General features: G+C 38.2%; 3 protein-coding genes across 3 annotated transcripts; 2 read left to right on the top strand and 1 right to left on the bottom strand.

The window, feature by feature from the left end:
• The first annotated feature begins 1,347 nt into the window (after window positions 1–1,347).
• LOC137132982 (olfactory receptor 6N2-like) lies at window positions 1,348–2,268 on the top strand. Its single transcript, XM_067516026.1, has one exon. The coding sequence runs from the start codon at window positions 1,348–1,350 to the stop codon at window positions 2,266–2,268; it is 921 nt and encodes a 306-aa protein (XP_067372127.1).
• Window positions 2,269–3,965: 1,697 nt separating this feature from the next.
• On the top strand, window positions 3,966–4,895 carry LOC137132448 (olfactory receptor 4B13-like). The gene has a single exon (XM_067514893.1). It carries the CDS (start codon window positions 3,966–3,968, stop codon window positions 4,893–4,895), a length of 930 nt encoding a protein of 309 aa, XP_067370994.1.
• Window positions 4,896–12,630: 7,735 nt separating this feature from the next.
• On the bottom strand, window positions 12,631–13,557 carry LOC137133279 (olfactory receptor 11A1-like). The gene has a single exon (XM_067516738.1). It carries the CDS (start codon window positions 13,555–13,557, stop codon window positions 12,631–12,633), a length of 927 nt encoding a protein of 308 aa, XP_067372839.1.
• Between the last annotated feature and the right edge of the window lie 280 nt (window positions 13,558–13,837).

A 13,837-nucleotide genomic window follows, 5' to 3' on the forward strand; every position in this document is an offset into this window, starting at 1 on the left:
AGATCCAATATGAATAAATCTTATGCAGCAAATCTGATTTATGATAAAACACACATATTTCATTGTTCAGACCATGTACCATTTATTCATTAAATCCATCAGTAATAATAGTAATGACCTCACGTGCACTAAAGTGTTGACAAAAAACTTTATTCACCAAAATTTATTTACCAAGACGTGTGTTCACTGAAATACTCCAGCACATACATGTCTTACAAAATGTTTTGTAAGATTATTTCAGTTCTGAGCAGATGAAAAATACAATGATGAAAGGATCAAAGGCTTTCGGTTCGTCCTTCAGAAGTCGCCACAGTAAAATGTGTTCCACACGTTGATTTGGCAGGAATTTCTGCCCTTCCTGCGGCAACCCTCCCATGTTATCCGGGCTCGGGACAGGCACCAAGTTGGCCCGTGATGGCTGGGTTGGGCCACACCTGGTGGCGTGAGATTCGAACCCGCAGCCTTCTGTATCCCAACTCATCCCAAATGAACAAAGTGATGTTTGTTATTAGTAAAAGCATATTGCTTTATCTCTAGCAGTTAAATGTTAGAGATTAAATGTGTTCAGAGTACCTTAATAACAATTTCACTTCTTAAATCATGAAATGTTCCTTTGTCATGATATGGGTTTTTGGCCCTGGTGTTTTGTATATTTAGTTCTTGTCCTTCTTACATTTGACCTCAAGTTGTCTCCACTCAGGCTGCATATGTAGCCCACCAAACTGAGATTAGATAGGCTATGGGTGGTGGATGACAGCCGAGCAGGTGACTTGGTAACTTTTGTAGCATTTTCTGAAAGGTTAAGCCCTGCCTATTCTCACCTGTATTCTGTTCAGGGGGTTTCCTGCTGGCCCTGCTGTTTTGGCTATAGTCTACTTAGATCTGAGTCAATTAAATCAATGCAGATTTGTATCTCAGTAGCTCTGGATTCAAGTCATGCCGTAAATTTCATCCCTTCAGTTTTGGTAAGCAAATTTTGTGATTGTGGTTTCAGTTGCTGAAAAAAAACTATCTCACAGGGTAAAGTCTAGTGTTTTGTTGACCACATGGCCTAATGCCCAGGTCTACAGTAACCCCAACACCTCTGGGTTAAGGACTCTTGAGTTTTCTGGACTTGTTGACATGTTAGTGGAGAGTTTAATGAGATCCATGGAGGGAGAAACAGTCTGATAAAACCATTCAGGACAGTCAAACGCTTCCTCTGAAATTCCTCTGTGTCTAAGCGAATGACAGAATCTAAAACAGGTAAAATGTTGCTGTGAAGCTCATGTTTTGTTGCTCACTGTTTATTTTCTATCTGCTGGTTTTATAGATTAAGATTTTGTTAAGAGACCTTTAAGACTATTAATGGATAATGAATTCAATGCAATATATATAACTCTTGATGGATTTGTAGAACTGCACAAATACAGGTATCTTTGTTTTGTGATTATATTTACAGTATATTTCGTAATAATCTGCTGTAATTCCATCATTGTGTTTCTGATCCGAAAACAACAAGACCTTCATAAACCCATGTACATTTTCATCGCAGCTTTGTTAATCAACTCTTCACTTTACAGCACTAACATCTACCCGAAACTTTTAGTCGACTTTTTGTTTGAAAAAGAAACTATAACTTATTCACACTGTTTCATTCAAGCTTTTACATATTACATCCTGGCCGGTTCAGAGTTCTTACTGTTGGCAGCCATGGCCTATGACAGATATGTGTCTATATGTAAACCTCTGCAATATCTAACTATCATGAGGAAAACAACAGTTTTTGTCTTCCTGGTTTCAGCCTGGTTGGTGCCTTCTTTGGAAATGGCAGTGACAGCTGTATTGTATGCAAATGTAAAACTCTGTAACTTAACTTTGAAAGGAATTTTTTGTAATAGTTCAATTTACGCACTTCAGTGTGTAGACTCAGCGGCTTTGTCTATATATGGTGTATTCATGTTGATGAATATCGCACTTTTTCCTATGATTTTCATAATCTATACTTACACCAGGATCCTGATTATTTGCTACAGAAGCTGTAAAACTGTCAGGAAACAAGCTGTGCAGACCTGTTTGCCTCACCTGCTGGTTTTAATCAACTTTTCCTGTTTTGTTACTTATGATGTTGCTGTAGTTCGGCTGGAGTCAAGTTTTGCGAAAACCGCTCGTTTAATAATGACTTTACAAATGATTTTGTATCCCCCCCTCTTTAATTCAGTCATATATGGTCTAAAAGTGAATAAAATTGCTAATCACCTTAAGAAGTTGTTGTTTAAATCACACTAATATATCAACACTTTCACTGTTTTCTTCATCAGTAATAATAGGCAACAATTTTGTCTTGACTATAAGTTAATGAATTTATTTTATTTTTCTGTATAATTTACCTTTAAACATGACCAGCTTTTACACTACGGACATATTACTATCTGTGTTGTAATAATAAATGTAATAATGGTGATAAAGAGAACAACGACGATGTAAAAGATTTGTGTTTTCAAGTGTTAAATAAAGCAGCACTTGGCACCAGCCCCCAGATCTTTTTTCTTTAGTTGTTTTAGACCAATCAATAAATTAACTTTGGGGAATTTAAAGTAATGCAGTGGTGTGTTGTGTTCATAACCACTGCCTCACAAATCAAATTTTCAGAAGTTGAGAGACCAAAGTTTCAAGTCAAGAAATAGATTTTAAAAACACATTTTTTATTGTCCTTAATTAAAAGTCCTATTTTCACTTTCTGCAGAACACCTTGCAATAACAGTGCTGCTTTGGTGTTGTGTGAGCAATTTTAAGAATTTAAAATTGTTTCTTTTAGGTAAACTAAAATAATTTTTCAGCCAGGTATTTAATGTTACCTCCCATTGTAAGAAGCACATCATGAGGTCTTTTGGTTAGATTTTCTCCTTAAGTATCTTCTGCTATATCATGTCAGGCTTCCTTCAGCACTTAGTGCACATAGTTCTTTACATTTTGTCCTTTATGCCTTTCACTGTCCAGATGATCCCATGCTACCTCTATGATATCTAAGTTTGGACTTATATCAGCTAACATCAGCTATTTTTCCAAATATAAATTCACCACATTGACAGAGTCCTTGGGATTATTGTCATGCTGAAAATACAACTGTTCCTAATCTGACACTCCTGGTTATCACAGCATTGCTAAAACAAAAGAACAATGGTGGCCCTTTGTTTATCGAAATAATCAGTAAGACAAGTCATATATTAGGGCTTGTAAGATTAATCAGATTCAACAAGGCTGAAGGTCAAACTGGATGCATGTGATCTTCAGGGCCTCAGGCAGCACTGCATTAAAAAGAGGCCTGATTCTCTACTGGACATCACTGCATGGGCTCAGGAACCACAGAACCTTCCAGAAACCACAGAACACAGATCACTGTACAATCCACAAATGTAAGTTAAAGCTGTATCATGCAAAGAAGAAGCCAGATGTGAACACGACCCAGAAATGCAGCAGTGTTCTCTGGACCGAAGCTTATTTAAAAAGGTGTGAGACAAAATCCAGTCCCCTAGATCGATGATGGTGCACTGGAAACTAGATCTACTGTTTATAAAGTTTGTGTAATTTCATTTTCCTTAACATTTTATTGTAAAACTGCTGTTTACCAGAAGCAGCAATGACTCCAGGCCATATAACCATTGAGAGAAAAACATGATGTGGTCACCCCACTGATAACAGGGTAACAACACCTCTGGGTTCAGGACTCGTGAGTTTTCTGTAGTTGTTGACATGTTAGTGGAGAGTTTAATGAGATCCATGGAGGGTGAAGCAGTCTGATAAAAACATTCAGCAGAGTCAAACACTTCACTTTCTCTGTCATTCACAGACACTTAATTCAAACATTTTAATACAGTCGAAGTTTCTGTAAACCTCAAAGTGAGATTGTCGTCAGTTCTTCTCTATAAGTATGTCTCATATGAGTTTCCTGCATTAATACTGAGCATTGTGGTTTTGAATTCTTCATGGATGATGCATTTAATGTAACTTATTTAACTCTTGATGGGTTTGTGAATATAGATATCAAATACAGATATCTTTGTTTTGTGATCATGTTGACTGTGTATATTCTAATACTCTGCTTTAATTGCACTATTGTGTGTCTGATCTTGAAACATAAAAGCCTCCATGAGCCTATGTACATTTTCATTGCAGCTTTGTTAATCAACTCTGTTCTTTTCACCACTAACATCTACCCAAAGCTGTTATTGGATGTTTTATCTGACAAACAGATCATATCATACTCAGCCTGTCTCTTTCAGTGGTTCATATATTACTCTTTAGCTGGTTCAGAGTTCTTACTGTTAGCAGCCATGGCCTATGACAGATATGTGTCTATATGTAAACCTCTGCAATATTCAACTATCATGAGAAAATCCACTGTCAGTATGTTTCTGGCTTCAGCCTGGATTGTGCCTGTTTGTGAGATGACAGTGTCGGCTGCATTGTACACCAATATAAAACTTTGTAGTTATACTTTGAAAGGAACTTATTGTAACAGTTCACTCTACACACTTCAGTGTGTGCGCTCAGTTGTAATATATTTGTATGGTGTTATAATGTTGCTAAATATTGGTGTCTTCCCTCTGCTTTTCATACTTTTTACATACACCAGGATCCTGATTATTTCCTACAGAAGCTGTAAAACAGTCCGGAGAAAAGCTGCACAGACCTGTTTACCTCACCTGCTGGTTTTAATCAACTTTTGCTGTTTTATTTTTTATGATGTCATCATAGTTCGCCTGGAATTGGAATTTGCAAAACTTGTTTGTTTAATTATGACTTTACAAACAATTTTGTATCATCCTCTCTTTAATCCAATCATATATGGTGTAAAAATGAAAGAAATCTCTAAAAAACTCAAGAGCTTGTTCAGTCAGCTGAAGTCCCACTAATATATCGAAACCTTTAACTAATTTAAAGTAGCTTTATTTGGACCAATATTATAGAGATGGGGATTTCTTCAGAGGTATTGTTGCATTTGGTTTTATGACTGATTTCATGGACTGTTGACTTCCTTAGCTTGGATTCAGCAGGTCGGGTGGGCTGTTCACTTTCTGACTAAACTACCACTAGTGCAGGCTCCTCTCAGGGATGTGTTCACTTACCTTTATTGTTTTTTCCTGTATAACAGCTCTTTTACTAGCATCTGTCCAAACAGACATTTTGCTTTTGATTTTTTTCTTAAACTGGTGTGAGAATTCAAATCTTCTCCAGCACCAGCCTTCTACCTCCAACTGTACCTTAAAATGGGGATCCAATACAACTTGTCATGAGATACAAATATCTTGCCATTGTGTTAGAACTAATGAGGCCAGTCCACATGTCTCATTTATGCTTAAGTCACCACAAAGACCCTAATAAACGTTTTAAAGAAATTGCTTTTATTAGTGATACAGATTCAGATCCAATAATGTGTCAAAGTAAAACGGCTACAATTATTTGTGCATGTGTAGTATGTATGGTGTATGCTCCCCTCCAAAAGTATTGGAAAAGAGGCCAATTCCTTTATTTTTGCTGTAGAAAACATTTGGGTTTGACATCAAAAAAACATGAGAAAAGAGATTTCATTTCAGCTTTAATTTACAGGTACTTAATAATTTGTTACAAATCCTTTGCTTGCGATAACTGCATCGGGCCTGTGGCCCATTAACATGACCAAACTTTTGCGTTCTTTTTTGTGATGCTTTTCCAAGCTTTCACCACAGCTTCTATCAGTTGTTGTTTGTTTTGGGGGCTCAGTCTATTTAGCAGAAACTGCAGATCTATAGAGTTTAAGTCTGGAGATGGACTTGGCCAGTCTAAAACCTTCCTCTTCTTGCCCCAGATGAAATCCTTTGTTGTTTTGGATCATTACCTTAATGCACGATCATCGATCTCCCAATTAGTTTGGTCTCTTTAAATTCGCGGACAAAATGTTTCTGTAGACTTCATTTTGCTGCTGCCATCATGTGTTACATCAATGAAGATTAAAGAGCCCGTCTCCGAGGAAGCCATGACATTTGATCACTGTGTTTTAAAGATGAGCTTCTATGTTTGTCATCAACAGCAGATCCTTTCTTTCTCCAAACTTTAGCCTTTCCATCACTTTGGTAAAGATTCATCTTGGTCTCTTAATCCCGTAAAACTTTGACCCAGACTTTTGAGGCTCATGAATTCTTGAAGTCTTCTGTGAACAGTAGATTGTGATATCTTTACTCCAGCCCTCTGGAGGTTTTTGCTGATGTCTGTTTTAAGTTTTTTTTTTTACAGCTCTAACAATTGTTCTGCTTGTTGCTTGATGTCTGTTACTTAGTTACACCAGTGGTTTGTTTCATCTTCAGGACATTCCAAATGGTTGTACAGGATATGGCCAATGTTTGTGCAACCACTCTGATTGACTTCCCATGTTGACTTCCCATGTTCTCTGAACAATCTGAAACTGAATGTAGACATTCAGTCCTACTTATTTTTTGAATAATCAATGTCATAGGGCATCAAAACTCACCTTCCAATACTTTTGCTCACATGAAAAATGGGTGGGTTCAAACAAAAGGTACTATCTTCTAAGTTGTGTATCAGATGCAGATCTAAATACCTGGAAATAAAAGCTGAAATGTTGATCTCTTGCCTTTTCATGTCATGTGAATAAACTTGAGTTGTGTTTTATTCCTCCTCCATCTGCAGGAGGTATTAAACCTAGTCTGGCAAAATACACAAGTATTCAGACCATTTACTCAGCACTTTGTTGCAGCACCTTTGGTAGCAATTACAACCTCAAGTCTTTTTGGGTATGATGCCACAAGCTTTGCACTCCAGGAGTGTGGGACTTTTGGAACCATCAGTAGACCATCACTTGCAGGTCTCTCCAATGGTGTTCATTAGGGTTAATTCACAGCATCTTTCACAGCTTTCATCTTTCAGGCACAATTCAAAGTTTCAAATATTTAAATATAAATATGCTGTCACAACATCAATGATCCCCACAATTTACCATAGCTCTAAATTAATGTTTTTCTATCTCCAATTTATATAATAATAATAATAATAATAATAATATATAATAATAGTAGTTGTAAATGCACTCAAACAGAGGGTAGAACAATATCTCTGTACTTTAATCCTTTTAGCTTTTCCTCAACCCTGAACAGTTATTCAATCCCTGCATACTCCCCCGGTTGCTTAGAAGAGCCAGAATCCTGGCCCCCATCTCTTCAGAGGGATGAAGAAGCTGCACCCTGCCCCCCTTGCATAGTGTGAGCAGCTGAAAAGATTGTTGGCTTCTCTCCCCGACATTTACTGAAAGCTCTCTGTATTGCGGGTGATCCCACCCACCTGTCACACAGCTTCTTCAGTCTGCTGCCATCAGGGTGGAGACTGCAGTCTCCAGGCCAGCACCAGAAGAACAGCTTCATCCACCAGGCAGTCAGGAAGCTTAATTCCTTCCTGGCTCTGCGCCCACTGCCCCTTCTACCACACTAACACGTGAACTCTGGTCCCACCCCCCAATCATCACTAGTCTTCTCCCAGTATTTCATATGATTTCACAGACTTTTCTAAAATGTCTAAACACTTTGTGATTACTGGGGACTGGGTTTTCTTACCTGCTTATATGTGCAAAACAAATTGTAAAAACTCAAATTTTGTAGCTGATTTCTGGGTGAGTAAAGTCAAACACCACTTTTGTCTCATTTGTCCACAGGACATTGTTCCACAAGTCTTTTGGTTTAGTCTCATGCAGTTTGGCAACCTTCAGTTGGGCTTTCACAATCCTTTTAGACATATAAGGTTTTCTCTTGGTGACCTTTTAAACTGTATTTTTTCAAGCTTATTTTAATTGTGCTGTCATTGACTTCAACATTTAACATGCTCCATGAGGCCTGTAGGGTCTGAGATGTATCGCTTAGGATTTCTGTATTTGTATCTAAACATTGCAAGGTCTGACTTTGCAGTGAAGGTGTTGGAACATCTACTCCTGGTAAGATTGGCAACTGTCTTGAATTCTTCCCACTTGTAATGAATCTTTCTCACCAAAATTTAGTTTTATAAATTTTTCCAGATTGGTTGCAAATTTGATTCAATTGCTTCTTTAAGACCATTGCTTATGTCTTCCCTCTTAGCATTGTGTACCTTTGGCAGTCTTTCCAATTTCCACAAAACTAAATTTAGTTATGACAGACCAAGAGAGTTGTCTTATTACATTCCTTTGAATTGTTATGTGAATTGTTATTTGGCCAGGGTCTAATGATGTCAGGCCACCATTTTCTCTCAACTGGCGTAAACATAGTCTCAGGTGCAAATTAAGTCCTTGATAGTGTTTCACACCCTGCATTACACTGTGCACTGGCACAGTTTTTCCATTGTCCTCTCTCATTGTTGGAACAGAAACTGCCGGTCAGACTGGGAAATATCAGTCCAAACCTCCTCAACAGGAACTGGAGTCACGTGAAGGGCAACACTCAAAATCTTTGACACTCTATCACAAAAAAGTTTATAAATTGAGTTATTACAGAACATCACTTTCAGAGTGAAGCTGCAGAGCTTCTGATTAGCACATATTGTTGCTGATATGACAAACTCTCATGCAGGCACTAACCAGGCTAAAACCAGAAAGAGACTGACTGTTGCTTTTCTCATGATCGTTGGATATTGCGGAGGTTTACATATAGACACATATCTGTCATAGGACATAGCTGCCAACAGTAAAAACTCTGAACAACTTAATGTATAAACAATATAATATTGAACAATGCAGGCTTGAAAAGATATGATCTATTTTTCAGATAAGAAGTCGATAAAAAGTTTTGGGTAGATGTTGGTGCTGAAAAGTAGAGAGTTCAGTAACAAAGCAGCAATGAAAATATACATAGGCTCATGGAGGTTTTGATGTTTCCAGATCAAGTACACAATAGTACAATTACTGCAGATTATGAGAAGATAAACCATAAAGACAATAATAAAATAAAAGTATCTGTATTTGTTAAGTTCCACATGCCCATCAAGAATTAAATATGTCATATTTAATCCTTCTTCCATTAAGAAACAAAGATATAATATAACAGAAAGTTTCACTTTAGAGAGTGAAATAGTAATCTCACCTTCTAATGAACCTAGTTTGTGCTACAGCTGCAAATATTGGAAGGAGAACAGTTTGATCCTGTGAAATGGTTTATCAGACCAATTCACCCTCCATGGATTTCAACTTTCCGGCATGACTAACAGGTAAACAGTAATTGTGGGGAGGGGGGGTTGAGCTCCACATAATGTTTCAATAGGCGCATTTTACATGGACAACGCTACAAATGGCCATTCTGTTACATTTAAAATAAAACATTGATTTGGAAAGTCACTTCAAGTTTTTGTGCAAGATCCTTGTGGAAATATAGAGTATTTTGGGCAGTTTGGGCTCCCTTATCTATGCAGATTTATACCCTCCCTCTGCAAGTTTGACTGCTTGTAGCTGCCATCCTCTGTCCTAGTGAGTCTTTTTCTAGCATCAGAAAAGGTAAAAAACAAATTGAAATGCATTTGTCACGTAGATATGAACTCACCTGAAACTAATTAAAATTCAGAAACAGTCTAGAAGAATCAGAAAGAAATTGGTGACAGCTGCCAAACAAGTCAGACATTTGCATCTGCACTGACTCTTCTAAGCGGGCACATGCCCACCCAGTGCCTGGTCCTCTCCAACACTAAAAAATATGGTTTATGGGGGCCACAAATGCCCTGCAGGAATATTTTAGGCCACGAATTTAGAAAACACTGTGTTAGACACATAGTTAGGACATTGATTGACTGACAGGCTTCATTACAGACTACATCAACTTCTTTGTGGAAATCTGTGTACCAACAGAAACAGTCCACTGCTTCCCAAACAAGAAGCCAAAGACACTAAAATAATCCTGAATGAGAAGAAGGCAGCATTCAGATCAGGTGACAGATAAGGAGTAAGGAAGGTCCAGAGACAGCTGTCTCTAAAGATCAAAGAGGGGAAGGAGGCTTAGAGGAGGGACTGGAGTGACAGGAAGAGCATCACTGGATACAAGACCCACAGCCTAAGGACAGAGGGAAATGTGGACAGAGAGCTAATGATTTTAACACCTTTTTCAATATTTTTGATATTCACCTCCCGAGACGTTTTACCACAGGTGCCCACGTCTCGCCCCTGTATGACTTGAACACCACTCCTGCCTCTGCAGCAATGACCATCTGAGCACAGCAAGTGAGGAGAGAGCTGTGCATGCTTCACCCCACAAAGGCTGCAGGTCCAGATGGAGTCAGACCCAGGGTACTGAAAGCCTGTGCCCCACAGCTACCTGGCATCTTTCAGCACATCTTCAACATGAGCCTGCAGCTAGAGAGGGTGGTGGAGGATGATGGAAAACATCATGCCTGGTGCCAGTACAGACATTCGCCCACCCCAGTGTCCCAATCAACTGCAGACCTGTGGCTCTAACCTCCCACACTATGAAAGTGTTGGAGAGACTGTTCCTGGACTTCCTCCGGCCCCTGGTGAAACCATCTCTGATTCCCCTACAGTTTGCTTATCAATCTCAGTTGATAACTGATAGTTACATGTTATGAAAGAACCATAGTTTTTAAACTCATTTATTGGTCACCCAAACTTTTTAGTAGATAATGCAACCACAAGGAGGCACAAGCCAGTGTCTTGCTGTTCCAGTCCCAAGTCTGGATAAATACTCAGGGCTGTGTCAGGAAGGGCATCCGACTCAACATGTGAATCATGACTTCCACACTGGATCAATCGGGGCTCAGGTTAACAACGACCACTACTGATGCTGTTTACGTACAGGGTGCCAGTGGAAACTGGGCTAATGTTGGTCGAAGAAGGAGATGAGGAAGGTGTGTTCGTAGGCAGAGAGAGAGGACAGTAAGCACGTAGAGGTGGATTTGTACAGGTGGGTGAGGCAGAGAGATAGAGATGGGAAGGATGTGCAGCAGGTTAGTGTGATAAAGATAATAATGGAAATGTATTGACAGGTGAAAGTAGTGGAGTAGATCAGCCACATAATCAATACCGGTGCTCTTAATAATGTCAGGAAGGACCAGGGTCAGCATGAACTCTCTGAGCAGGGTGCAGCTACACAGCCCCATACACAGGAAATATGATCCACTGTGTATGAAGATGTTAGAAGTACACACAACTCAATACTGAAGTGAAAATGGAAGTACTCTGCAGTATAAGTACCACCTAAAATCCTTTACTAATGTAAAATACTAAGCAGATTATCTACATTTTACTAAATATAAGTACAAAAGTAAAATTACTCCACTAAAAAAGCAATGTATTTAAACAATTATTATGGTCATTATGGCAAAACATGGACAGTTATTAATAAAAAAAACAAGGAAGGTTGTGGCCAATAACTGTTTATTAGCCAGATTATGAGCTAGTGTTTGGCAAATACAGAGTTTGATTTCATGTCATCAGAGTAGAGTAGTGAGAGTGAGGTGCACTTCAATCTATTTAACAAAATAATAATACAAAAAAACCTTCCTTCCTGCTCTTTCTCGCACTTGCATCTCATGAACTGTAATTTTCTGATAGGACTTTGCTTTGATGTTTTCTCCTTGATTTAGATTTTTGCTGCTTTGTCGCTTTGGATAAAAGCATCTGCTAAATGGAAATGTACAAGTCCACACAAGCAAAATTGAAAGGAGGAGCTGGGAATCAAACCAAATCCCTGGATTAGCAGACAACTGCTCTTCCTCCTGAGCAGCAGTTAGAAAATGTGGAAGGCAGAAAACTAAACTGACTCCAGATTCAGATTATTACATTTCTTCTTACTTACAGAGCAGATACTACAACTGCAAAACTTCCTTGTCCATCACTTTCTTTTTGAATGTACACAGACTCCCCTCTAGAAATAAGTTGGCCAATGGAGAGAATATGAAGCCAAGGAGAAGGAGGACAGAAGTGCATTGACAAGAGTTGGTCCTCGAAAAACGTTTTTTATAAAGTTTGGCTGTTGCAGAATTCTCCAATCAAACCTTGGTGTTGTGGAATCGATAAAGAAGTCGTGTGTTAATCCTTTTTTCATAACTCTTGTGTAGTGAACAGGGAACATCATCAAACCAACATGTGATGATGGTTAAATGTTACACATCAAACTTCAAGCACACGAAACATAGAACCTTGGGAAGCTGTGGTTCCAGAGGTAGAACATTTGTTTGCCAAATGTTTGCGTGGCAGCTCGCTGTTTGTAAGTACAGATCATTTGCTATTTCCTACTCTGTTAACTTAGACTTTATGTTTGTGTCTCCAGTAACATACAGATTAACGCATAGCTACGCTTATAAAATTCACTCAACACTCAAGATATATTTCAAAACAAAATCTCACACTATTATTTTCATGATTATATGCATTTTTTCTTTTCAACTTCCTCCTTTGAACATGGGAACGACATTTATTTTCTTATTAGGAAAATAAGTGCTGATGCTATAAACACTTTCAAATACTAAGATTTTCCACTTTCCTCCTCTCACGCTAAAAACTCTGCCTGGGCCTCACTCTCCATAGAAACATAGGAAGACTTTCAGTTGTTTATGACTAAAAGTCTCATTTACAGATTTATTGTTTGTACATTTATATTGTTTTACGTTTCGTTCTTTTTATCTCGTGGTACGTTAAACCATTCTGACTGGACAGAACATCCCCTTGAGGTGTTTATAAATGTCCTTCATCTTTAGTCCATATATGATTGGATTAAAAAGAGGATGGTAGGAAATGGCTTGCAATGCCATTACTAAATGCACAGTTTTCGGAAAATCAATTTCCAGTCGAGATAAAAGAACATTATATGCACTTAAACATGAAAAGTTAAATAAAACCACCAGGTGAGGTAAACAGGTCTGTGCAGCTTTTCTTCTCACTGCTCTACAACTTCGATAAGATATAATAAGGATCCGTGTGTAGGTAAAAAGTATGAAAAGTACAGGGAGAAGCAAAATAATTACAAAACCAACCAAACCATATATATTTAGCAATCCTGAACTCACACAGTGAAGTTTGTAAATTAAGCTGTTACAAAAGATTCCTTTGAAAGTAAAGTGACAGAGTTTCATATTTGCACTCAGTACAACTGAAACAGCTACCTGACAAACAGGCACAGCCCAGGCTAAAACCAGTAAGATGCTGGTGTTTGTTTTCCTCATGATCATTGGATATTGCAGAGGTTTACATATAGACACATATCTGTCATAGGACATAGCTGCCAACAGCAAAAACTCTGAACCACCTAAAGAGTAATAAATAAACCACTGAAAGAGACAGGCTGAGTATGATACGATCTGTTTCTCCGATAAAACGTCTATGAAAAGCTTTGGGTAGATGGCCGTGCTGAAAAGAACTGAGTTGGTTAACAAAGCTGCAATAAAAATGTACATAGGCTCATGAAGGTTTTTGTGAATCACTATGAGACAAACAATAGTAGAATTACTGCAGATTATTAGAATATAAGCTGTGAACATTATCACAAAATAAAGAAATCTGTATTTTCTCACTTCAACATAACCATCAAGAATGATGTATGTTATATTCAGCTTATTATCCATTAATCTTGTCTAAGGAAGTGTTAAAAAAACATTCAGAGTCAGATACATGATACAACTACTGTACAATATGTCAATCCAATTTATTTACCCAGCTTTGATATCCACTCGTATGTTCATTGGAATATTGCAGCAAATACAAATGAATGGTTTTCAGCTCTGTGAATTGATTTTTATCATCCTGCTTCATCCTCCGCGGATCTCATTAAACCCTTCACTAAGAGCTCAAGTCATGTGAACGCCGCCAAACTCTTGAGGCCTGTTTGTGATACAGATGACATGA

Source organism: Channa argus, chromosome 9 (genome assembly GCF_033026475.1).
Source record: "Channa argus isolate prfri chromosome 9, Channa argus male v1.0, whole genome shotgun sequence".
Classification (NCBI taxonomy): domain Eukaryota; kingdom Metazoa; phylum Chordata; class Actinopteri; order Anabantiformes; family Channidae; genus Channa; species Channa argus.